The sequence below is a fragment of the Syngnathus floridae genome, chromosome 4 (genome assembly GCF_059516105.1).
Source record: "Syngnathus floridae isolate MCC-2025c chromosome 4, RoL_Sflo_1.0, whole genome shotgun sequence".
In the NCBI taxonomy this organism is placed as follows: Eukaryota; Metazoa; Chordata; class Actinopteri; order Syngnathiformes; family Syngnathidae; genus Syngnathus; species Syngnathus floridae.
The window spans coordinates 6,991,944-7,017,977 of record NC_142416.1 but is presented as its reverse complement, the minus strand read 5'-3'; the positions used below and the strand labels follow the sequence as shown (position 1 = coordinate 7,017,977).

The 26,034-nt window shown below is 40.3% G+C and overlaps 1 protein-coding gene across 1 annotated transcript in view; it reads left to right on the top strand.

Annotated features, from left to right (window-relative positions):
• Positions 1-26,034, top strand: part of sorcs3a (sortilin related VPS10 domain containing receptor 3a) — a 296,809-nt gene that overhangs the window by 183,505 nt on the left and 87,270 nt on the right. The window contains exons 7-9 of the mRNA XM_088374786.1: positions 5,366-5,484; positions 19,031-19,120; positions 25,818-25,997. Of these exons, the coding sequence (XP_088230912.1) occupies positions 5,366-5,484; positions 19,031-19,120; positions 25,818-25,997 (389 nt within the window). The remainder of the gene's footprint in view (positions 1-5,365; positions 5,485-19,030; positions 19,121-25,817; positions 25,998-26,034) is intronic.

Below are 26,034 nucleotides of genomic sequence, written 5' to 3'. Positions count from 1 at the left end.
TGCTGTAGGAGCACACACGCATTGAGTAAAAGATGGAAGACGTTGCCATGTGGCAGACAGTGACAGCTTGTTTTCAACAAAAACATAAAGAACACACTTTTTTGTTAGTCAATTTCCATCTTTAGATGCTAAATTCCAACCATCCATTTTCTGTACCGCTTTGTCCCCTTGGGGGTCGCGGGCCAGCTGGAGCCTATCCCACTTGTCATCGGGCAGTAGGCGGAGGACACCCTGAACCAGTTGCCAGCCAAGTGCAGGGCACTTAGAGACGAACAACCATCTGCATTCGTAGTCACACCTACGGGCAATTTAGAGTGCTCAGTCAGCCTACCATGCATACTTTTGGGAAGTGGGAGGAAACCGGAGTTCCCGGAGCAAACCCACGCAGGCGCGGGGAGAACATGCAAACTCCAAAAAGGGGGAGGTGGAATCTAACCCACACCCTCTGAATTGTCAGGCGGACGTGCTTGCCAGTGGACTATCGTGCTTCCCTGAAGCTAGAATCATTTTATTTATTTATTTATTTATTTATTTATTTATTTATTTATTTATCCATCCATCCAAGCTCTCGCGTTCTGTGCCCAGTTCCCTCTAAGCTGCGCAGCTGCGTAATAGCGCATTGCTCGCGCAGTTTCTGCGCACAGCCAATCATAGCATTGACAGTGCCTGAAAACGTGCCGTGCAGGTTAGCTAGCTAACAACAGTGCGGCGGAGTCAAGAGATTCCAACGCTAAGTGAGCTAACCCCTTATCATGGCGAAGCGAACGAGCAGCGACACATCCACTCGCCAAGCCAAAGTCAATAAGAGATGTTCTTTTAAGATGGAATGGCTGTAGGAGTGTGTGCAAATAAAAGAACAAATGGAGTAACTGGGTGTGATTTTCTCTTTTTCGAGTAAGAAAGATCTCCTATGCAAAACATGCAGTGAAGCCAAAGTGGCAGGCGAGTTTATGGAGGTAATAATATGGACTGAATGGAAGTTTGGCTACCTCAACCGTCACATTCAGCGGAAATGTCATTTGAAAGCTGTTGGAATTGTACAAAGACTCAAGATGGGACAGGGGATCGGTACATTATTGCGAGAGAGCACAAAAGACCGACAGAAAAGGAACGAGCTGTCACACGAAATAAAATCCGACCCCGAGCAAGTTAAAGTTCTCATTGACAATATTTATTTATTTATTTATTTATTTATTTATTTATTTATTTATTTATTTATTTGTTTGTTTGTTTGTTTGTTTGTTTGTTTGTTTGTTTGTTTGTTTGTTTGTTCGTTTAATCTGGTGTTGCACATAGTGGTCCAGTGTGCACAGGGAGCTTGTGTGTTTGCACAGACGCTTGAAAAATTAGAGGGAACATTGTTCTGTGCGAGGTGCGTTTAACGACCACCAATAAATTAGAGGGATCGGTACATTATTGCGAGAGAGCGCAAAAGACCGACAGAAAAGGAACGAGCTGTCACACGAAACAAAATCCGACCCCGAGTAAGTTAAAGTTCTCATTGACAATATTTTATTTATTTATCTATTTATTTATCTATTTATTTAATCTGGTGTTGCACACAGTGGTCCACAGTGTACACAGGGAGCTTGTGTGTTTGCCCAGACACTTGAAAAATTAGAGGGAACATTGGTTCTGCGCGAGGTGCGTTTAAAGAACACTCACACGGTCAGAAAGCCGAACAGTCGGCCTCACTGCAAGTCTGGTGCTGTCAATCTTTCCAACAAGATGACCTTCGGGCGTTGTGACGCGGTCCGGGTCGAGTCTCCTGACTGAGCCACAAGCCAGCTGACTCTTTTGTGTTAGTAAATTTCCATCTTTAGGTTTCCTTTCTATTTTTATTTTTAATTTCTGACTGACGTTTTCCAGTCGACTCAGGGTGCATTCAACGACCACTCACTTAGTCGCAAAACTCAATAGTTGCACCAAAAGCAATGATGAGTAAGTGATCACATTGCAGGGAGTAAGTGGAACCATACAATTTACAAAAAACATATTAGCCTGACTTTCTGTCTTCTCAGGGGTATACTTAGTGTAGAAAATTAGAACAGGTTCCCCCATTCCCCAAGCAAAGTTAGGAGGTCAAAAATAAAGTGACATTTTATTTTTGTTTTAAAGGTTTGACAAACCAAAAATAAAACAGTTGTTTTGGTTTTCTGTGCGTACATAAAACCAAAAAAACAAAAAACAAACAAAAAAAAACAAAACGAAAATACAGTACAGCAAAGGCTTGGAGCACAGTCCTTCGAGGTCCGTATGTGGCACTTTACACGTTGGACATTTAAAAGACAAAAATGAGCTTGAAATACATGAGACATGACAAAATAACTTATTCATTCAACTTAGTCCCCGAAAATTATGTCCCAAAAGTGAATCAATATGAATGAAAGGATGGCCATTGTTTACAAATACAGTGTATGGAAGTGCACACAGGCACTCGTATCTATCGTGTCATTTGCGCATGTGTGGAAGTTGAGCTGGTCTGTTGCATCTCGTGGATATGTTCATTACTGAAGAGGCCCCACATTAAAGCTGGCTTTTAACAGCATTTGTCGTCCAGCCTCTTAAATATAACATACAAGTAGTGGCTTTCTCTTTTCATCATGTGGTTATCACGTGACTCAACACTTCAGGTGTGAACCCCCGTGATCTTGTCGTCTCGCTTACATTATATCTCTTTTTATATGGTTGTTATCGCATGAACTCAACTCTCAGCATGAACCCTGTGATCTTGTGGTCTCATGGGTGCAGCTTTGAGCAGTCGGGTGTCACAATGGTTTAAAACCCGCTAAACAACAATGTCGACTAACATTGGTTTCTGAAGCTTTGTTCACGCACCAAGGCAAAGATTTCTTGACAGTTTGCATCAAAAACCGAATATGTTGAGTACTGAGGCGATTGACTTCCGGGGTTCCACTCTATACGTCTGTGGCTTTGACTCACTTGCAACCCGTTATGATCCTCATTAGAGCTGTCACTATCGAATATCGTCAGAATAAAATTTTCTATCGCTTAATCGAATAATCTCATAAAATTTCATTTTTCATCTAAGTGTATTTTTATAACCTTTTTCTCCATTTTAACGTTTGTTAACCGGTTACTGTTGTTTATTTGGAAATGTTTATTTATTAAAAAACACAACTAAACAACAATTAAACAATACCAAACAAGAGGGATTATTGTTGTACTACTTATGAAACTTTTTGAAACACATTTTGTGATTGTTTTCCAAAGTAAAAGCAGCTAACAAGTTTTGGTTAAACATTCAAGTCTATATTCTTGATTGACTACACCAGGGGTGGGCAAACTCTTTGACTTGCGGGCCGAATTTGGTTCTAAATTTTGACCGGGGGGCCAAACGATGAACGGATGGATGTAGTGTTTGTGTGAAGTAATACAAACGACATGTAAAGGTCATTGCATGAAAGGTTTTGGCCTTTACTAGGTAGTAAATCATAGATATTCAAAAAAAGCTTTTTGAAAACATTTATTAACAGCATTAAAAAAAAAAAAACGTTTTACCAAAAAACTATTGTCGGTGATTCTCATTAAATACGACACTGTTATGAATAACAGTTTGCATTACTTCAGCGCCCGCAGGTCAGATTTACAAGAGATGTTTATCTTATGAGGCGAAATCGCGTCAAACGACAAACATTCTGACCAAGTACATCATCTTGAAGAATCAGTGAAAGAATACATCTAAATAAAGAACCGTACTGGCCCGAATATAAGACGACCCTGATTATAAGACGACCCCCTCTTTTTCAAGACTCAAGTTTGAAAAGACTTTTTGAACACCAAATTTAATTTTTATACAGAATATAATTACAGTACATCTGAAACAAATGATTATAACAATATATTCGAGAGAAAAAGCATGTTATTTTGCCTCATTCAAATCATGCAAAAACTGTCACATCTTAATATCTGAACATTCAAATATGTAAACTAAAGTGCAATCACATTTGGAAATGAATGGCTTCTGGTTTTTGAAATCTAAATAAACCTACTGTTTCTCCATGTTCCGTTATCTCTTCTCTTATTTTCTTCTCTTTTCTTTCTTACCGCTATTTTTTATTTTTCTTCTTCGTGCTACCGCTATTTTTATTTTTATTCTTCGTGACAGGGGTTCGCTTTGGCCTGGGGAGTTAAGTTCAGTATTCGCTTTAAAGATATCTGGCGCCATCTAGCGTTGTAAATGGGTATAATGTCTAGACCCCGAATGTAAAACGACCACCACTTTTTCAGTCTTATTTCAATGCAAAAACACCGTCATATTTTCGGGCCAATACGGTAATAAGAAATCTAAACGGCAACACGGTGATGGATAGCTGAAAATCAGAGAAGAGATCTAACTCACAAACACCTGGTGACAGAGGTGAGGAAACGGGAAACACTTCCTTAAAGTCGGCCTTAAGAACTTTAAAAGTTAAGATTAGTCACAAACAAGTGGTGCATCAATGTCCTTGAGCATCCTGCATTGTTTGAAAATGAGAATGTTCGCTAGTTTCAATCCCTGCTATTTGTACAAATTATTTTCAAAATACATTTTCTTTTTACAACAAACTTGAGAAACTCCCCTTCATTTTCAGTGGGAACAGTGTCTCCCTTTTTTTGGTAGTGCATCATAGTCTGGAGTAAAATTTGTTGTGGCAATTCTTAGGATAGAGCCGACCAAGGTGTTGGTCTGTTAACCTAGATCTGTGACGGGGCTTTATTGATGTTGATGTGGCTGAACATCTGCTCACACACGTAGATCGAGCCAAATTATCCACTCTTTTTTTAAACAGTCGGCACTTTCTTTTCCTTGGGCCACTCTTTTTAATAGAAGGATTCCAGGGAAGGTTTGTGGGGTGGCTTTAGCGCAAAACTGTATCTGAAAGCTCAGCGCGCGAATTACGAAAATGCTGACGTCACAGCCCACACTCGAAATTCGGCACTGATAGAAATAGAGCATGGAGTGCGCTGGGTCCGCACTACTGAGTACATTCAAACACTTGAGTGTGCACGAGCTTTCTGACACGGCCTCCGGGAGTACATGCGCTGGCGAAACACAGTCATTGCAGGGAAAATGACCCCCAAAAAAGTTTAATAATACAATTTATTCAGGTTTGGCTGGCTGGATTAAACGGCCCATGTCTGGACTACACCAATTGATGAATAATTTATGTTGACAGGCTGACAGTAGAGGATTTGGACAATTTTAAGTTAAAAAGGCTTTAAAGGATTACCGGGTAACTTAAAAAGTGTCGATTAATAGATTAATTTCGACAGCTGTTGTGCTCATCTCCTACTAGATCTCCCTTCACAGTATGTATAAATGATAACATTACAAAGGTCTCACTGTATTTCCAATCCACAGGAGTGCAGTATATCACTTGCAGAGCGCAGATGTGTGCAGAAGCCACCAGGAACTACCCCTTCCCTGGATACATTGACATTAGTTCACTGGTGGTTCAGGATGACTACATATTCATACAGGTGTGTATTAAATTAACTTTATTGGGTGGGCTAGTGGATTATTTATGACAATAAAGGCCAAAAGTCACCTACCAGCAGTTTTTTACAGCTATAAAGCAGTACAAAATTTATACTGGTATTGTGTAGAAGTGGAAATCAACAGGTAGACATTTCTTTACAAGAAAGTGTTCTATGCGCCCTCACTTGTCTAAACACAGCATTTGGATGAATATTATGTATGTTTTTGGTATATGAATTATGCAGCAAACTCAACTAACTTTATCCATCTCAGGGGGCGGCCATTTTGCTGTTTGCTGTCTCCTGAAAATGACATCACAGTCACCTATTTGCCCTGGGCGAGGCTATCAATGGCATATTGTTTATCAACCTTACAAATTAGCTCCATGGGATCATTGAAATACATAAATTCTTGCACTGCTTGGAGACAAAAGCTCATGAAATAATTAAGTTTCTTCATTCTAAAATTAGGAGTAAGAAATTTCTAAATAGTTTTTGGTACTTTTGGTGTGAAAGTACCGATAGACACTTGTCACTTAAATTAACACATATGGGCAGTTTAATTAATTTTAGTCTTTAATTACCACATTTTTTAACTGGGCAGCAAAACTGATTATTGAGAGAAATCCATGCAAATACTTGGAGAACATTGAGGTCAGAGCTGATATTCAAACCCAAAACCTTCGAGTGATAATGCAGATGCACTATCCAAGTGTAATACTGTTCTGCCCCTCCAAATCAATTCAATTGTCATGGAATTATTGGACCTCATGTGGAATGGTTTAATATGGTGTTAATTTAAAAATTAAATAAAACTTGTAGATTTTTGGGCCAAGACTTGTTCAATTAATCATGATTGATGTGACAAATATATTTGAAATGGTAATGGTGGAACCTCAAAGTAACAGATGCAAATTATAGTCTGTGTTTTAATTTCCACTACATCACGATTATTATGTATTATGACACTGGGTAAATGAGGGCTCATACATTTCTATTCAATAGAAAGTGTCAGTATAATCACAAAGGTGGTTTTGTTCAGTCTAACTCAAACTACATTATTGTACTCTGAGCGCTAGGGAATCAATCATACCAATTCCTTTTAAAGTTCATACTCCCTCTGGTTATCTTGCTATCGATCGCCTGCTCTTTCCCTTGATTGCATGTAGAACTCTTACTGCAGTGTTCTCGAGAAATGTTTCTGCTAGGTCCGAGAAAGTTGGAGCTCTGTTTTGTAGTGTCTATGTCTATTTTAGTTCATTTTCTACAGCAGTCAAAGAATAACTTGTCAACACAACATTACTGTTGGTTTAACTACTTAGACAAGTTTGGCTTCACATTTGCTTTAAAGGTTTTCCACCAAAACAATTTTGTTAACCAAAAATTTTAATATATAATATTATGGAAAGTGAGTAGGTATATGAAGGTATAATTTGGCCTGCGCTGCAGTTGTGAAACTGTAAACTGACCAGGGACCAAAAGTGAATAAGCGTTGGAGCGATTTGGAAAAGGGAAACCAGACAAGTGATGAGCCAGATGAAAAGCTCTCAGGAAGAAAAGAAGAAGTATTTCAGAGACAATATTAGTAGTCCTACTTAAAATATGCATTTATTTGTACAATTGATTCGCACGTGACAAGCCCACCTGGCATAATGTGTGGCGACAGGCTCACAAATAGCGTAAAGAAGCCTTCATAATTGCCAACAAAAGCATTAATTAGCTTTCTTTCATGTCTCCCATTACCCCAAGATAGGCTTTTGTCATTGAACATCTTGCTGTGTCTCCAATAGAGAATTACTGGGACAGACGGTCTAGAAGACTCTACAGCACACGAGGCTTAGTTGTGAAACTTAAATGTTTCCCTCAACAAATAATAATTGGACTATTGATTGTCCTCAGGCTTATTTACCGGTCCACTTTAGGATCCTCAAAGTGCATTGCAAGAACACCATCCTTTCAGTGCAACCCAGGGCATTGATACTTATACAAAACAATATGAACAAGAAAATAGAACCAAATGCATTAAAGGAGAAGAACCACATTAATTTTATTTACAATATGTTGTGTGCCCCCACTTGTCTGAACGTGGTATTCTGATTAATATTGTGCTAGTGAAATATGAGTTAAACAGCAAAATACTCCCAGTTATATAGGATTTTTTTTTTTTTTATCACGGCTCAGCTTCAGAAAAGTAAGCCATGTTTGGTTGTAGTAACTGGATACCTGGCAATTATGATGTCATTTTCTGTTGACAGCAAGTAGAAAAATGCTCCCTCCCCCAGGTAGATAAAAACGGGTGGATTTATTCATATTCCACAAAAGATACATGAATCATAATATTGTGTTTTGACTAGTTGGGATGCACTAACATCACTACAAAGAATTTTTTTGGGTGGACTTCCCCTTAAGATATGGTCATTTTCTGTCTCAAATAAATGGTACGTAGCTCAGTCTGCACAAAGCATGACATACCACATCAAGGATTTGTGAAAACACCACCTACGCATTGTCTGATACCAGAATTGTGTTATTTAATATTTTGTAGAATATATTTTGTTTCCTTTGTAAGAGATTCACTATTGATGTGAATGGTCAAATTAACTATAAGTGACTTACCTGAAATATTGACATCCCTTACTTCTTAGGATAAGCAGTTTACTGCAACTGATAATAAAATAATACTGTGGAGAGTGTGCCTGGCTAATCCAGCAAACATCCAATATGTAATCTGTCAAGGAGAAGAGAGATGCATTGCTGATGCAGCTCTTTTCATGATTGATTTATATTTTAATTCAACAAAAACATAATGTAAATGATTTTAACAGCTAATCATTTAAAATGTGAATTTTTCATAATTTCAATCAGTTTGATCATTTGACATTGGACTTGCTGACACAAATTTGTGGGATGTTATTCTAATCATGAATTATTGCCTAATTCAGCGGCGTCATCCTTTTATTGTCTCATTTGCACTCTAAACTGTCAAGCATTGAGTGGAGCAGGGTGACCAAATGCAGCTTGGACCAGGGTTTCTTGAAGGGAAGGGGGAAGATGAACAAAGGAACAGGCGGAAAGAGGCTCACGGACAGCGAGTGGGAAACAGAACTCCACTCAAACCAAGTGCAGACTAGGGAGAGGTTCTGACCGTGAGCCTCCACACGACACCTGGGGGAAGTAGACGAACAGGACAACAGGCGTGGACACGAACGAGAGGAAACAATAGACACCGACAGGGAGAAATACACGGGCAGAGTTTAAATACATAAGGTATCAAGAGGAAGCAGGTGACAGACATTACGGTGATGAAAGGGTTGTGGCTGAGGAAAGTTGCCGGCTGAGCGAGCGTCCTGTGACACGGACGTGACATACATAAACGTACGTTAGTGATAGCTTGTTGATGACATAGGAGAGCATGATGTTGGAACATATTTCTTTTGTAGCACTGCACCATATTGTAAAGAGCTTTAAGAGCTTTATTAGTATGTACAATAGCTTGTGCACAATATTCACAAATCCTGCAAGTGTTTTAGTCTACATTCATGGCTATACTCGAGGGACATACTTAGTTGTGCTTAGTTATGTTACCTAAACTATTGCACTAAAATATAATTATATATTAAGTGTCAAGTAACAGATTGATTAGAAAACAATTAATGCTGTAATGTTAATGTTGGCGTGCTACTGTATTAGTAGAGACGAAAATAATCATTGAAAAGTCTTACAATGATCAGTGATAGGGGGTACACTCTGTCACGATTCGGCTCCACTCTCGCCCTGCTGTTTATGTCGGTCACATAATTTTATTCTGTCATATTTATCTGCCACACCTCAAAAGCTGGTCCGTGAAAATATTGTCTAACAATAATCCGCTCCGTGAAGCTGAAAGGGTTGGGGACCGCTGCTGTACAGAATAAGCAGTGTTGATTACGGATGGATGGATGGATGGATGGATGGATGGATGGATGGATGGATGGATGGATGGATATACCGCTGGACTGTACTTTTTGAATCATAAATTATCCAATGTCAGCTGAAGCTGTCTTTGAATGTGGTGTGTGAATATTGTAAGCATTAACTCTTATTCAGTTGTCAGCATTCATTAACTGTTGTAAATGGTCGCCAAATGGTCGCCAGACATTAGCCAATGGTTTTAGTGTTTTATCCTGTCTGAAAAAGTTTGAAACATGTTCACAATTGCCTTGTGACAAGAAAAGTACAGGTAAATGTCTGGGAACTTTTTGGCAAACTTTGGCGACCTTGGACGAACCCTGACCTTTGCTACCTTTGTAAACACTCAATTTTTCGCAGCTCAGTGGTTTAGGGGCTTAACTTGAACTTACTACAATGTTGGTCATATTCATTGGTGGACACGTATATTTACACTACCGTTCAAAAGTTTGGGGTCACCCAAACAATTTTGTGTTTTCCATGAAAAGTCACACTTATTCACCACCAAACGTTGTGAAATGAATAGAAAATAGAGTCAAGACATTGACAAGGTTAGAAATAATGATTTGTATTTCAAATAAGATTTTTTTTTACATCAAACTTTGCTTTCGTCAAAGAATCCTCCATTTGCAGCAATTACGGCATTGCAGACCTTTGGCATTCTAGCTGTTAATTTGTTGAGGTAATCTGGAGAAATTGCACCCCACGCTTCCAGAAGCAGCTCCCACAAGTTGGATTGGTTGGATGGGCACTTCTTGCGTACCATACGGTCAAGCTGCTCCCACAACAGCTCAATGGGGTTCAGATCTGGTGACTGCGCTGGCCACTCCATTACCGATAGAATACCAGCTGCCTGCTTCTGCTCTAAATAGTTCTCGCACAGTTTGGAGGTGTGTTTGGGGTCATTGTCCTGTTGTAGGATGAAATTGGCTCCAATCAAGCGCTGTCCACTGGGTATGGCATGGCGTTGCAAAATGGAGTGATAGCCTTCCTTGTTCAGAATCCCTTTTACCCTGTACAAATTTCCCAACTTACCAGCACCAAAGCAACCCCAGACCATCACATTACCTCCTCCATGCTTAACAGATGGCGTCAGGCATTCTTCCAGCATCTTTTCATTTGTTCTGCGTCTCACAAACGTTCTTCTTTGTGATCCAAACACCTCAAACTTGGATTCATCCGTCCACAACACCTTCTTCCAGTCTTCCTCTGTCCAATGTCTGTGTTCTTTTGCCCATCTTCATCTTTTTCTTTTGTTGGCCAGTCTCAGATATGGCTTTTTCTTTGCCACTCTGCCCTGAAGCCCAGAATCCCGCAGCCGCCTCTTGACTGTATATGTTGACACTAGTCAAGTCAAGTCAAGTTTATTTGTATAGCCCTAAATCACACTGGTGTTTTGCGGGTACTATTTAATGAAGATGCCAGTTGGGGACCTGTGAGACGTCTGTTTCTCAAACTAGAGACTCTAATGTACTTATCTTCTTGCTCAGTTGTGCAACGCGGCCTCCCACTTCTTTTTCGACTCTGGTTAGAGCCTGTTTGTGCTGTCCTCTGAAGGGAGTAGTACACACCGTTGTAGGAAATCTTCAATTTCTTAGCAATTTCTCGCATGGAATAGCCTTCATTTCTAAGAACAAGAATAGACTGTCGAGTTTCAGATGAAAGTTCTCTTTTTCTGGCCATTTTAAGCGTTTACTTGACCCCACAAATGTGATGCTCCAGAAACTCAATCTGCTCACAGGAAGGTCAGTTTTGTAGCTTCTGTAACGAAACTGTACATCTGAAACTGTTTTCAGATGTGTGAACATGATTGCACAAGGGTTTTCTAATCATCAATTAGCCTTCTGAGCCAATGAGCAAACACATTGTACCATTAGAACACTGGAGTGATAGTTGCTGGAAATGGGCCTCTATACACCTATGTAGATATTGCACCAAAAACCAGACATTTGCAGCTAGAATAGTCATTTACCACATTAGCAATGTATAGAGTGTATTTCTTTAAGTTAAGACTAGTTTAAAATTATCTTCATTGAAAAGTACAGTGCTTTTCCTTCAAAAATAAGGAAATTTCAATGTGACCCCAAACTTTTGAACGGTAGTGTATATTCACAAATGGCCAACCCACTGGTCCATCATCATCATTATTTCAGGCCAGCCCAGTCTGTCACTCATTGTGTGAAGGCGAAGGCCTTCACACATATGTTATTCCTGTCCTTTATGATTATTCTACAAATTCCGCCCACTTTTTCGACACTTAACTACTTCAACATACTTCAACCGATTCACTCCATTCCACTTTTAACTTAATTTCAAATATTCATGACACCGTTGCTTACATTTTTTTCATTCCAAAAATGTTCCGTTTTCACAAAATTCGCAAATTTCTAGCAACTTTTTCCCCATTCATTCTTAATGGCACATTCAACATTTCACATTTACGTTGTTCCAGTTTGAAATTCACGTCATTCAGTACATTCAAATCACATTGGGGACATTCCCAAAATTGGCAAGTTAAAAAAATTCACGTTTTCACGTTTAAAATTTGCGCAAAATTTCACTTCTAATTTCAACATTTTCAACCGATTCAACCCATTCCAACTTTAAACTGTTCATCTTTCGCCTACCTCACATGTGTCAAACTCAAGGCCCGGGGGCCAGATACGGCCCGCCACATCATTTTATGAGGCCCGCAAAGACAAATTGTGCATCAGATTCGTGTGTCATTACTAGAATTGCAAATTGTCTTCACTTTTAATAATGAAGTGAAGTGAAGTGAAATGTATTTTTGAACATAAGATCGACCAAACACAAAATCATTTTTTCACATTTTCACATAATTTCATGTTATGCCAATAACGCACATAAACCAACATGTTCAAAAAAGGAGAAGGAACAAGCTATTGCTTGTTTTTTCCTACCCCTTTTATACATCATAATTCTCAACATGGTTGCTAATTAGTTTTTTCGAAGTACAGAAACCTGATTTGTCGGAGGAAGATAATTTTAGAAATGAAAAGCAGTTTATACAATAATATTCTGGAAAGAAAAATAAATAAATAAGATATGCACTATATAGCTGAAAACAGACAGGCAGAAGCTTTCAATTACTATAATTTTCTAGTGTAAAATGTTTAAAGTGTTCTTTGAATTGGGCAATGTGTTTACTTTCTTTGATCATTCAGGGTAACTTATTCCATAGCATTGCCCCATTGACAGATATGCACATGCTTTTGAGGGTGGTGCGCACCTTAGGTTGTAAAAGATTCCCTCTCCTTCTTAGACTGTAAACACTTTCTCTTTCTATGAACCATTTTTGTATATCATTAGGGCGTATTTTTTTTTAGCTTTATAAATAATTTGTGCGGTCTTGAAATCTACCAAATCTATAAATTTTAATGTTCGTAATTTAATAAATAAATTATTTGTATGTTCACAATAGCCAACATTGTTGATAATTCTAATTGCCTTTTCCTGCATTGTGCATACCGTCTTTAGGGTGGTTTTGTAGGTATTGCCCCATACCTCAACACCATAGGACATGTAAGGAAGAAGAAGCGAGCAGTATAAAGTGTACATTGTTTTCTGGTTCAGTAAGCGTCTGACTACAACGTATACCCACGGTCTTTGCCAAGTTTGAAGAGATGTTTTTGACTTGCGGTTTCCATCTAAGACTGTGGTCAATTATTATTCCCAGAAATGAGTTTTCATAAACTCTATCTAATCTGGTGTTATTACACAATACTTCAATAGTTATGTCTTCTGGGATTTTTCATTTCCCAAAGATCATAAAATTGGTTTTCTTTATTTTAAGAGATAATTTATTTAAGTCAAACCACAGTTTTAGCTTGGCAAGCTCATCAGAAACAGTCTTCATTAGTTGTTGTAGGTTCTCTCCTTCACAAAAGATATTTGAGTCATCAGCAAATATGACAAATTTTAAAATCTTAGAGGTGTTAATTATATCATTCATATATATTATGAATAGTTTTGGTCCCAATATTGATCCTTGTGGAACACCGCAGGTTATATTTAAAAGCATTGATTTTTTCTCTCCCATCTGCACAAACTGTTGCCTATGTTCTAAGTAGCTTTTTATCCAACTGAACTCTATTCCCCTAATCCCATACCTTTCCAATTTTTGAAGCAAAATGTCATGATCAATTGTATCAAAGGCCTTTTTAAGGTCAATAAAAACTCCTACGGCAAACTTATTGTCGTCAATGCTTGTTGACAGTTCTTCCACAAGGTCAATTAAAGCTAAAGATGCAGATCGCTTTCGCCTAAAATCATATTTACTATCAGTTAATATCTCACACTTATCAATAAAACTGTCCAATCTAACAGCAAATACCTTCTCCAATATTTTGGAAAATTAGGGAAGCAATGAGACTGGCCTGTAGTTGGTATAAAGATTCTTCTCACCGGCCTTATAAATGGGAACAACTTTGGCTATTTTCATTTTTGTGGGAAAGGAGCCCCGTTGCAGCGAGAGGTTGCAGATATGTGCTATGGGATCTGCTATAGCTACTATTACATATTTAATTAGGTATAGATCAATATCCTCACAGTCCCTTGATGTTTTGTTCTTAAATTGTTTAACTACATCAATTATTTCAGTTTTATCTGTATTTCTCAGAAAGATCGTAGCCGGGTTTCGTTCCCCAAAAAATTGTGATACACCTCCCCTTTATCTCATCTGCCAGTTTAGGCCCTACATTCACAAAAAAATTGTTGAATCCTGCCACCACTTCATCACTATTTTTAGTTATCTTACCATTTTCAAAGAATTCATTTGTGAATCCGGCACTCATTTTTTTTCTTATAATTGAGTTTAAAATATTTCATGTGCTCTTTATATTATTTGTATTTGTTTCCAACAGTTTACTATAATAATTTCTTACATTTTCTAAGAATTTCTGTTAGTTTAATTTTATATCTTTTATATTTAGTTCTGTGTTTAATGAAGTCTTTATATAATTCATTCTTTTTTTTTGCAGGCATTCAACAGACCCCCAGTGAACCACGGTTTATCTGGTCGTTTTAAAGTTTTCTTTGGTCGCTGAATTGGACAGTTTTTATGATATAGAGTCAAAAAAGTATTTAGAAATAAATTATAGGCTGCATCAACATCCTCTTTTTCATAAACATTCCTCCAATCTTGAGCTATCAGATCATTTCTAAATGCGTTCAGAGTATATATTTTTAAAATATTTGACCAGTTTTTACTGGTATGATTTGAAAACGAGTTATTTATCAGTTTGTTTTGTAGCTTTTACTGTATGCAGGCACGTGCACTCATAGGAGGCAGGTGAGGCAGTGCCTCACTTTGCCACCAGGGGCGGTAAAGGGCTCAACATGGTTTCCTCAGTTGTCACCATAAGTTGTTAAAAAATGAATGATATAATAAAACATAATATAATATCTGTCCTGTAGTCTATGCTTTAATTGCAATTTTGGTGTGTTTCCTATACATTTGGATCATTTTCATAGTCAAAATAGCTGTATTTCTTGTTCAAATAACAACGGGATACGAGAATCATGGAGGCTGAGGCAGTGACAGGTAGTGCCTCTCAGGGCGTGCGTGTGAGAGTGTGCACCACTCACACACTGTACCGAGCGCGTGCAAACGGCGCGTGCTTGCAGTCAGCGGGAAAATACGGGCCTTGAGGCAGCCAGTACTTTTGCCTCAAAGATGGGGCGATAGTGAGCCTGCGGCTAATAGTTCACAACACGAGTAAATGCGAGAGTAAATTAAGAAGAAAAAAAAGAAAAGAAAAACAACCAACAACATTCGGTGCTAACGCGTTGCTATTTGGCTTTACTTTCCCTGAAAATGGAGGATATAATCTCGAAGATAAGAAATTTGTCAAAACTTGATTTTCAGTCAAAGCAAGAAATCATAAGTAAGGGAAGACCAACGCCAGATTTGCGAGGATTAATTCAAACTACGGGCCTCCCGGGACAGACTACAACACGTTCGTTTCAAAAAGATTGGTACTCTAAAAAAGACTTCATTTACAAGTAAAGGTAAGAATATTGCTGTGGTGTGTTTAAATGTACAGTGGTGTGTTTAAAATGTTATTAAATTTAATCAAGAATGGGATAACAACCATGTATGCTTGTAAAGCTGACTTGTGAGTCAGTGCCTTAGCATCATACAGTATGTTTGTAAATCTGACTGAGTCAGTGCCTCAACAACCCCAACCCTCACCGCACGTCACTGACTGTATGTAATATGAGGTGCTGATACATTTATTTGGGTTGACAGTCATAATGGCCCTCCGAAAGAAGCTATGACGACAATGCGGCCCGCAAAAAAAATTTGTTTGACACCCCTGGCCTACTTATTCAACAACTTCACACGTACCAAAAATTCCACATTTTCAATTTTGAAATTCACGCCAAATTTTCCAAAATTTAGTTTTTCTCTTCTAATTTCTACATTTTTCAACCGATTCAACCCGTTCCAACTTTAAACATCATTCTTCAGTATTCCCCTAGTATTTATTCAGGTTCTTCACCTTCACACGCAATTTCTACAAGAATTGCATTTTCTAGTTCACCTTGATTTTAACCGCGTTTCGGTCATCAATTGGTATTACTGGTATACATCACAGGTATTTTAGGAAGGTCAAGAAAAACAAGTGTTTATGAGGGTAAAGCACACATTTAAATCAGTTTGATATAATTAGATAAATTGCCGATTGTCAATCATTTTCATGACCTGTAAGTGTTTTGGTGAGATTTCCAGTATTATTATTATTATTGTTATTATTATTATTATTATTACTACTAGTAGTAGTAGGAGGAGCAGTAGTAGTGTCATGGTGCGGGCGATTGATTTGATCCACATGCAGAACGAACTCAGAGAGACCAAAGTGATCGTTACGGATTTATTGAGATACTGTGGGTAGTTGAGCCGGGGTCCAAGAGGAGTGACCGAGCTGGTTCCTCGATGGGGGAGTGCGTGAAGTTCCGCCAGAGAGGAGTGGATCTTAGCTGAGATCTGTGAGTGGGGTCCAGGAGCTGGAAGACAAAATCAATCTGTCAGATGGTTCGATGGTAACGTGGTGGTGGGCAAACGGGCCGACCAGAGAACCAGGAGTCATGGCGTAGATGAGGAGGGTGGGAACGTGGTGTCAACAGCCGTAGAGGTGACCAACATCGTCTAACACTCAGGCGACGAGTTGCTGACAGCAAGCTCCTTAAGAGTCTCCCCTTAACAAGCCTGATCAGCAGCACCTGTGGATCCTCAGCCACCCTGCTCACGGATGCCACTTGTGGACAGAAAAGAAAACTCCCGGACCCTGACAAGTAGTAGTAGTATTGTTATTATTATTTGTCAGATTTATTTTCCTAAAAGAAATGCACAAAGTGGTCACCGAAAAAAACAATAATTTTTGTTTTCCAGGTTCTGTCCAGGAACTACTGTACTAGAAAAAATTACCTTTCCTCTTTTTCATATATATGTATATATATATATATATATATATATATATATATATATATATATATATATATATATATATATATATATATATATATATATTGTACTTTTTACTTTTAAATGTCATTCTAGATTCTTATTGCCTGTTGTTCAAGCCACTACAGTATATTGCACCACTTTACACTGTTCAATTGTGGTCCAACGATAAGAGATTTAGTTTAAACTCACCTCCGCTGATGCACTGAGGCTCCTGCTTTGAATTTTAAGGTGGCACAGTTCCAGTCAATTTTTTGTATTTAAGGTGCCAACGGTTGGTGCACTATTATAACAGCTTAAAATGAGCTAAAAATCACCTAATTTGCCAACAAGACAGGTCAGAGGCCCTCACAATAGAAGCCCTGGTCAGCCCAATGAAAAACTATTATTCATGTACCTCTAAGGTTAGACTGCATTTGTGCAACACATTTTATAAATTTCAACATGTGCAGTTAGCTGTTAGCACGTCCGCCTCACAGTGCAGAGGTGGTGGCTTCGATTCTGGCCTTTCTCTGTGGAGTTTGCATGTTGTCCCTGTGTTTATGTGGTTTTCCTCTGGATACTCCGGTTTCCTCACCAACATGCATTGTCGGCCATTCCAAATAGCCCTTACGTGTGAGTGCAAGTGTGAATCGGTTTGTCTATGTGTGCCCTGCAACCAGTTCAGGGTGTCCCCCGCCTGCTGGCATAGGTTCCAGTTTGCCCACGACCCTTGTGAGGAAAAGGGCTTCAGATAAAGGATGGATGTTTTTCTTCATGTGCTTACTACAATTACGACAACTACTACAATATCACACATATCCATGTACTCTTTGTGTTCAGGGGATCCAACACAAAATAAACAACTGGCGAAAGTATGATAAATGAAGTCTAAACAATTTAGCAATCTTTAGTTAAAAAAAGAAGCCACTCTGTGCAGAGCAAACCTTTTGGTTACAGGTTTTTGTGAGCGGCTCCAGCAAGCTGCTTCTTATTCCGTGGAGCAGCTTGCTTGCTTGCTTGTATGCTCTGCTGTGATGGACAGAATGCAAGAGGAAAAGAAAGAGGGAAGGTAAGAGGGTGAGAGCTAATGGTGCCTGCTTGGCGCTGATTCAAAAAAGCACCAAGTCCGGCAACCTGGCTGTCACCAGCAATGCATACAAGACCAAAACTGTAACTAATCTCATCACGCAAGTCGCGTTCTAATTGAGATACTAATTTGATATTGTTGATATTTTTATTTTGATTTATTGTACTTGTTTTGATCCACCTGACCACCACTAGTTTTGACCTATTTACACAAATATAATTTTAGAATTTTCTGGCGGTGCGAGGTCGGCCGGCTGATTTTCGTTTCAATGCTGAATCACTGGCTCTGAAGTTAGTAACCCATAACAAGATTGTGTTTCGAGCAGGCACGGGATCATGTCTACCAAGTCTGAAGCGCAAACAGAACCCTCGTTGTGTTGCAGTTACAGATTCGTTCTTCATAAACGTTTCCACGATGAAAGCGCGATGCTCATCCGTCCAATTCATGTTAGCAATTGAAACGAAACAAAATAACATTATTCGAAAACGAAACGGAAATGAAATGAAACGAAACAAAAAAAAACGAAACAAAATAACATTATTCGAAAACGAAACGAAAATAAAATGAAACGAAACAAAAAAAAAAAAATACATCATTTTGCCGAACCCTGTGTGTGTGTGTGTGTGTGTGTGTGTGTGTGTGTGTGTGTGTGTGTGTGTGTGTGTATGTATATATATATATACATATATATATATATATATATATATATATATATATATATATATATATATATATATATATATATATATATATTAAAAAATTAACTCAAAAAATATTTTGTCATACCTCATTTAAAAGGCAGACATGAATCAAAGTTGAGAAAAAAGAACGCAAGCAGCAGCAGCAGCAGATCTGGTTGATGACAAGGCTCTCAAGTGCATTTTATTAAACCTACAAATGTATAAGATCATTATGCCGGACCCTGTTTGTATATATAGTTGTACTTTTACTGTTCTGCTTCCTGCTTCTTCTCTGCTTGTAGCTTGGGTGCAAAAATTATGCCTCATGATGCCTAGTTTAATTCGTGTGTGTAATTGATTTTATAGGTGCCTACGCCAGGGAGAGCTACTTATTTTGTTTCCTACAAGAGAGACCTGTTCATCCAAATAAAACTTCCAAAATATTCCTTACCAAAGGTAGGTTGGAACATATTTTGCTTTTCCAGTTTTGAGCAATCACGGATACACGGGGTTTATTCAAAAACGTATGAGAACTCAATGGAATTTTCTTGACTTTTGTATGAATTAGTCTGAACGCCATCTAAGTCACAACAAAAGACAAACAGCCTGTTTAAACGAATATCAACATGTGAGAAACAAGTGGCGGCACGGTGGTGCACTCCGGTTTCCTCCCACATGATGCTGGGATAGGGTCCAGCGTGGGGACAAGCGGTATAGAAATTGGATGGATGGATGGCTGGCTGGCTGGCTGGCTGGCTGGCTGGATGGATGGATGGATGGATGGATGGATGGATGGATGGATGGATGGATGGATGGATGGATGGATGGATGGATGGATGGATGATGGATGGATGAGAAACAAGTGTGCTTCACATATATCACCATTAGATGGTGGCAGATAAACCACAGTTACAAATACATTGTAAAAAATGAATGTAAACATACAATGCAAATTCTGTCCCTGCTATATTTAGTTGAATACAATACAAATACATTAAATGTCCAAACTTTTATGAAGTATTCTCTCATTTTGAACTTTATACCTCCGAGGCTTTCAAGAAAACTGGGACGGGGTAACAGAAGGCTGAAAAAGTTGAGAAATGTTTAAAAAAATCACCTGTTTGGAACATTACCTGAAAGGCCCAGTTGTTTACAAGCAAGGATGAGGCAAAGTCCACTTTTGTGGACGGCTACGTTGGCAAATACTCAAACAGTTCACAGTTTTTCAACATACAATTGCAAGGAATTTAGGAATGTTATCATCTACGACCCATAATCTCATCAAAAGTTCCAGAGAAACTGGGAACATTCATGCAGAGAAACAGCAAGGCCAAAAAACCAACACCGATTGCCGATTTCCTGTCTCAAGCAGCATAGCATCAAAAACACAGCATTACTGCGTAAAGGATAAAGAGCGGATCAATACTCTCACGTGGATCAATGAATACTTCCCCGTCCGAATCCCTAACGTCAGGAGCCGAAACTGGAGGCAGCGGCGGTGCCGCCGGTGCATCTGGAACAGAGGACGAGGCAGAAGACAAGGCACAAGATGTGCGACCGGGTGCTGCGGCCCTCCTGGACCCCCTCAGATGCCCTCGCCCGCGAGCGTGATGGTCCGGATGCTGGCTGTGGAACTCTTTGATGAGGGCCTGGTCAAGGATCCAGCGGGCCGGTACCCAGGAGCGGTGGGAGTCATTGTAGCCCTCCCAGTTGACCATGCATTGGATCCCCCGGCTGTGCAGATGGGACAGGAGCAGTGACTGGACAGTGTATGCGGGGTCCCCATTAATGAGCCTGAGAGGTGGAGGAGCGGACACAGGAACCAGCGGGCTATCGTGGACAGGTCTCACCCGTGGAATGTGGGGTGGACTCTCATGGAGCTCGGCTGGCGGAGGGGGTGATCCCCGAGCGGATGGGGAACGGTCCCATGAAGCAATTTGAGGGACTCCATCCGGAATGGAATGTACCGAGCAGAGTGCCACACGCGCTGACCCACCCAGTATGTTGGGGCCGGCGTCCGGTGCTTATTGGCCTGGCGACAGTCCGAAGAAGTTGGGCCAAGCCCGAGCCTGATGGCAGCGATGAATGCACACCAGGACCGATGAGCAGGCGGTGGTCCGCTCCTGATGGTCGAACAGTGGCCGCTGGTAGCCGAACATGCACTGGAACGGGGACAGGCCTGTGGCAGAGATCGGGAGCGTGTTGTGAACCACGGCAGTTACTGGGCCCACCTGCACCGATTGCTGGATGACATGCAGCAGACGGCCTTATCCAGCTCTTGGTTGAGACGCTCTGCCTGTCTGTTAGACTGGGATGGAACCCAGAGGTGAGGCTGGTCGTGGCCCCAAGAAAGCGTCAGAACCAGGAGGTCGAGGCAAACTGTGGGCCATGGTACCGAAATACCTCCCGCAACAGGATCTGGGTCATCTGTCTTGCCGTGGGCAGCTTGGACAACAGGATGAGGCAAGACATCTTGCTGAATCGATTGACAATGGTTAGGATCACCGTGTGCCCCTCGGACGGAGGGAGACCAGTGACGAAGTCGATCGCCAGGTGGAACCAAGGACGATGAAGGACGGCTAGCGGTTGGAGCAGGCCAGCCAGGGGCCGGTTGGATGCCTTGCACTGGTTGCAAACGGGGCATTTGATTGAGGTTCTTGACCTCTGCCGAGTGTCCATTTCGTCGCTCCTCCATGTGGACTAGCCCGTCCTCGTGTGCGCTGGTCGTAGAGGTGGTCAGTATGTTCTATCAGAAACAGACAGGACGACCAAGTGCGAAAACACTGCTTTATTGATCTCTCTGGGAGGAGGGAAGTGGAGATCAAACACGGTGTGGTCGTGGACGGGCGATGGGTCAGGGATGGCGGCGTTCGGTCATGGTCGGAGTCAGGCAATTAGTCGGGGTTGGCGGCAGCCGGGCGTAGTCGGTCAGTAGAAACAAATCGGGTCGGCAACTGGAGGCAAGTGTAAGCACAGAGGCAAGGCACGAGGCACAGGTACAAAATGGGTGGCATATGGGGACATATTGATAAGGATTGGTCGGCGTGTGAGGTTTCAGTAGGGGAGTGAATGAGTCGGGAGCAGGTGCCGATAATTGAGTTGACTGGAGGGGCGTGGCTGTGACGGAAAATTACCGGCTGGGTGGCAGGTGGCACGGCACGTGACAACTAGAAAAGAGGGTTGTATTGAGAATTTAAAAAACAATTATTAAATGCATATTTGGTTTTCTGCATGCATTTACATGGAGCTTAAAAACACAAATACTGTAAATATTTGGGTTTCAAATGTTAGTTGTTCATTTTGTTTTCAATTGTCAATTATTTTACCGGTTCTTTTATCACAAACAAATCGAGAAGTGAATTGTTCGAATTCCGAATCATATTTTCCTATTACAAATAATGGGAAAAAAAAATAATCCAAGCCAAAAAAAACATGGTTAAGCATTTTTTTCATTTGCGCATTTTTGTCCAATTGCGCAACTGCAGAGCACCACCGAACGCGCAACCGTAGCGCGTCGCCGACCGCGCAACTGCACCGCGCTGGTCCCAGTGGTCCCCTGTGACAGAGCTGTCGCTGAAATTTAGAAATTATTTTAAACGTCCTGCTGTACTTTCCAATAATTAAGTGGACATCAGTGCGCAGGGAGCTTAATTTTGTCCGATCGCGCAACTGCAGCGCACCGCTGAACGCGCAACTGCACCGCGCTGGTCGCATTATTGTGACAGAGCGGTCGCAGGGAGCTTAATTTGGTCCGATCGCGCAGACGCAGCGCGCCGGGCGCTCAGTGTCGCATTGCTTTAGGAGCGTCTTTGTGTTTTAGGATGGCTTTACTGCTCCCACTTGCTTCCTTTGGAGGCATGATTAGAGTTGATGCAATCCTCAGAGTAACGAGAACGTAATAACGAACGGAGTCAGTTGGCATGCGGGTCCTCTCGGCTCATCTCGCGAGGTTCAAGAACCGAATTTCGTCCGACATCCGAAGCAAAAAAATCTCGATTTTTTTGTTCGAATACCGATTTGTTCGAGAACCGGGACGTTCGAAAACCGAGGCTCCACTGTATTTAGGTTTCATTATCTGACATGTTTCAGCTATCACTTCCGCCTTCATCAGCATGTCACTGGTGTGGTGACAACCACTGGTGTGGTGACAACCACACTGGTGATACTCTGATGAAGGCGGAAGTGATAGCCGAAACATGTCAGGTAATGAAACCTAAAAAAAAAATTGTGATCAAAGAACAAGTAAAATAGATGACTATATGTAAATTTACTCATTGCCTCCGATGCTTATTTCAAACTACAGTACAGTAAAGCCTCGTTTGTCGCGGGAAATTGGTTCCAAAACCACCCCGCGATAAGTAAAATCCGCAAAGTAGGGTCACCCTCTCATCTATAAATTTTTTGTGTGTCAATGTATATGATGTATTTATATGTACGTATATGAAATGTATATGAAACCATCGAAGTCCATATAGTATTATTAGAACATTAAATAATAGTTCCAAATATTTAAATAATACATTAATAATATAAATAACATACAGAAAATATTGTATAAATATTGAAAATATTAATATTATACGTGTGTGGGTGTGTGTGTAACATATGTAGATGTGAATCTGAATAAGGAAAAACATTGCAATAAAATAATGCAAATTGCTACCGCTATTGTTGGGGAGCCTGAGGACTGTATAGGGCACATATGTCAGAGTTACGGCCCGCGGGCCAGATCCGGCCCGCGAATTGATTATCTATGGCCCCCTGGATGATATTGAATTACTATTAGAACCGGCCCGCAGGCCACAGCCGCCCGCTGGTGTTTTGCACGCACCAACACTACATTTCCCACAATGCAACGGTAGCCCGCGATGTCCCTGCAGCTTGCACAAGCGGCTTCATTATTCCTCAGTAGTCAGAGCAGAGTTCAACTTTCTGATACCCCCCTCCTCAAAAATGGCTAAACGTAAGGTGGACGCTGAGAACAGGGGGTTTCAGGCCAGGTGGTAGGCAGAGTACATGTTTACGGAGGTAAGACGCAAACTTGTGTGTCTTCTGTGTGGAGAAAATGCGGCTGTAATGAAAGAATTAAATTTAAGAAGGCACTATCGAACGTCCAAGAAACACACAGACCAAGACAAGAAAATGGAATATGAACAAAAGCTACAGAAGGTGGAAGAATTAAAACGAGGCCTTAAGTCCAGACAGGCTATGTTCACGTATGCTAAATCGCAAAGCGAGGCTGCTGCCAAGGCTAGCTTTATTGTGGCAAAAGAGATCGCCAAATCAGCCAGTTCAAAATCAGTTCAAGACGTGATTTTTCTTTGAAGAAAGTATTGTTTTGTCTGTGTGCCGTAAATTTTTGCATTTTTTTATTTATATTTATTTTTCAGTTGAATGGACCAAGGGAAAATTGCAGATAAGAGCCATGAGAAAGAATACAACTGATTTGATTAATTTTTTATTTTACGATTTGAAAGCAATGATCGGTAGATCATAGAGCAGCACAATAATACATTTTCAGTTTATAATGCATGCACTTTTATTTATGCATTTATCTTGATATTAAGAAACACATTTTGTTTTTAAAACAATTTAATTTTTTGCTGTTTGGCTGTTGAAAATATTTTCCCTTGAAGTTACTGACAGAGCCATATTCATTTAATCATTAAATAATGTACACTGTGTTAGGTCTTAGTTCAATAGGCTATGTGCAATCATTCCGATATATTTTAATAAACATTGAACCAGTCCGGCCCTCGGCTTGTAGCAAATTTGTTTTTTTGGCCCTCTGTGTGTTTGACTTTGACATCCCTGGTATAGGGGGTTGACTCGGATGGTTATGCTCTTTTCGCCTCTGGGTGTCGGTCAGAACACAGGAGAGAAGGCGTGGTTCAGTTTTGATTGCTTTACTAAATTATTGGCAAAAAAGTAACAGGCACTGTGGCTCATAGGGGCATACAGGCAAACTGGCAAAAGTGTATAGGCACACGTTTGGTCGTAAGGATGTGAGAACAGGTGTGTGCAGTGTACATGGGTGAGTCTTTGGGTGTGTAAATGTGATTCTTGTGTGTGTGATTATTGTATGAAGCATGTGAAGAGTGTGTGTGTGTGTGTGTGTTTGCGTGTGTGTGTTTGTGTGGTGTGTGTGTGTGTGTGTGTGTGTGTGTGTGTGTGTGTGTGTGTGTGTGTGTGTGTGTGTGTGTGTGTTTCAGCAACAGACAGAAATAAAGCACGTCAGTCAACGCTCAACTTCTGATGTCACACAACACTGGTAGACGACACACATTACATAACTAACTGCGCGTAACAGTTCTGTTACACTAAATGACCATAAATGAAATACTCTCGGCAATACACCAAACATAAGTCATCGAGGCAATAAAATACATTTGCCGGCGACCATTAGTCGCTGTGCCGCTGCGTAATGGCTGTAGTTATCCGTGTATTCTGCTCGTACGATGCGATGCAAACTTAAAGGAGCGCGCCGGAGCTGTCAATCAAACAGCACACACATGAAGCAAACCGCGATCGGACAAACGGCACAACAGTGGACAGTAGTAACAATGAAATGTATATACTCACTTTGTGTCAAAGACGCACACGATCACAGCAACATACTCAGTCGATACCAGCAACCTTTAACTTACTGCTGCGCACAAGTGAAAGGGTATAATGCATAGACCCCAAATGTAAAGATAACCCCCACTTTTTCAGTCTTATTTCAATGCAAAAAACAGCATCTTATATTCAGACCAATACGTTTTTTCAGAAGTTTTTTTTATTATAACAACTTCTTTTATAACAAAGTACAACACTGCAAATATGTTTTTAGAACTTTTTCATAACTTTTTTGTATTGGCTGTAAAAAATTCACGATGCAGTGAAGCCGCGATAAACGAACCGCGAAGTAGCGAGGGATCACTGAATTGCGTATTTAGACTGGTGTTCTTTGAAAGTTAGATTTATTATGGTATCACAAGCTGCTGTACAGCTAAAGGTACAGTACACTGTGCAATTTGTCATTAACTATCTGGTATATTCACAGTATGTCATTGATCTCATGACCACTCCCACAGGGTCAGCCTTCTCTAATCTCACTCGTCTCGCTGTCTGGTCATAAATCCTTTTAATTTCTCTCGCTGCTCCCTGTCAGGATTTACACATTGTCAGCACAGATGAAAAGCAAGTATTTGCAGCAGTGCAAGAGTGGAACCAGAATGACACCTATAACCTCTACCTGTCTGACACGAGAGGCATCTACTTCACCTTGGCCATGGAAAATGTCAAGACAACTAAAGGCATAGGAGGGAACCAGATGCTGGATTTGTATGAGGTAGGCTCCTATTGAAATTGGTCGTTAATGTAAGAAA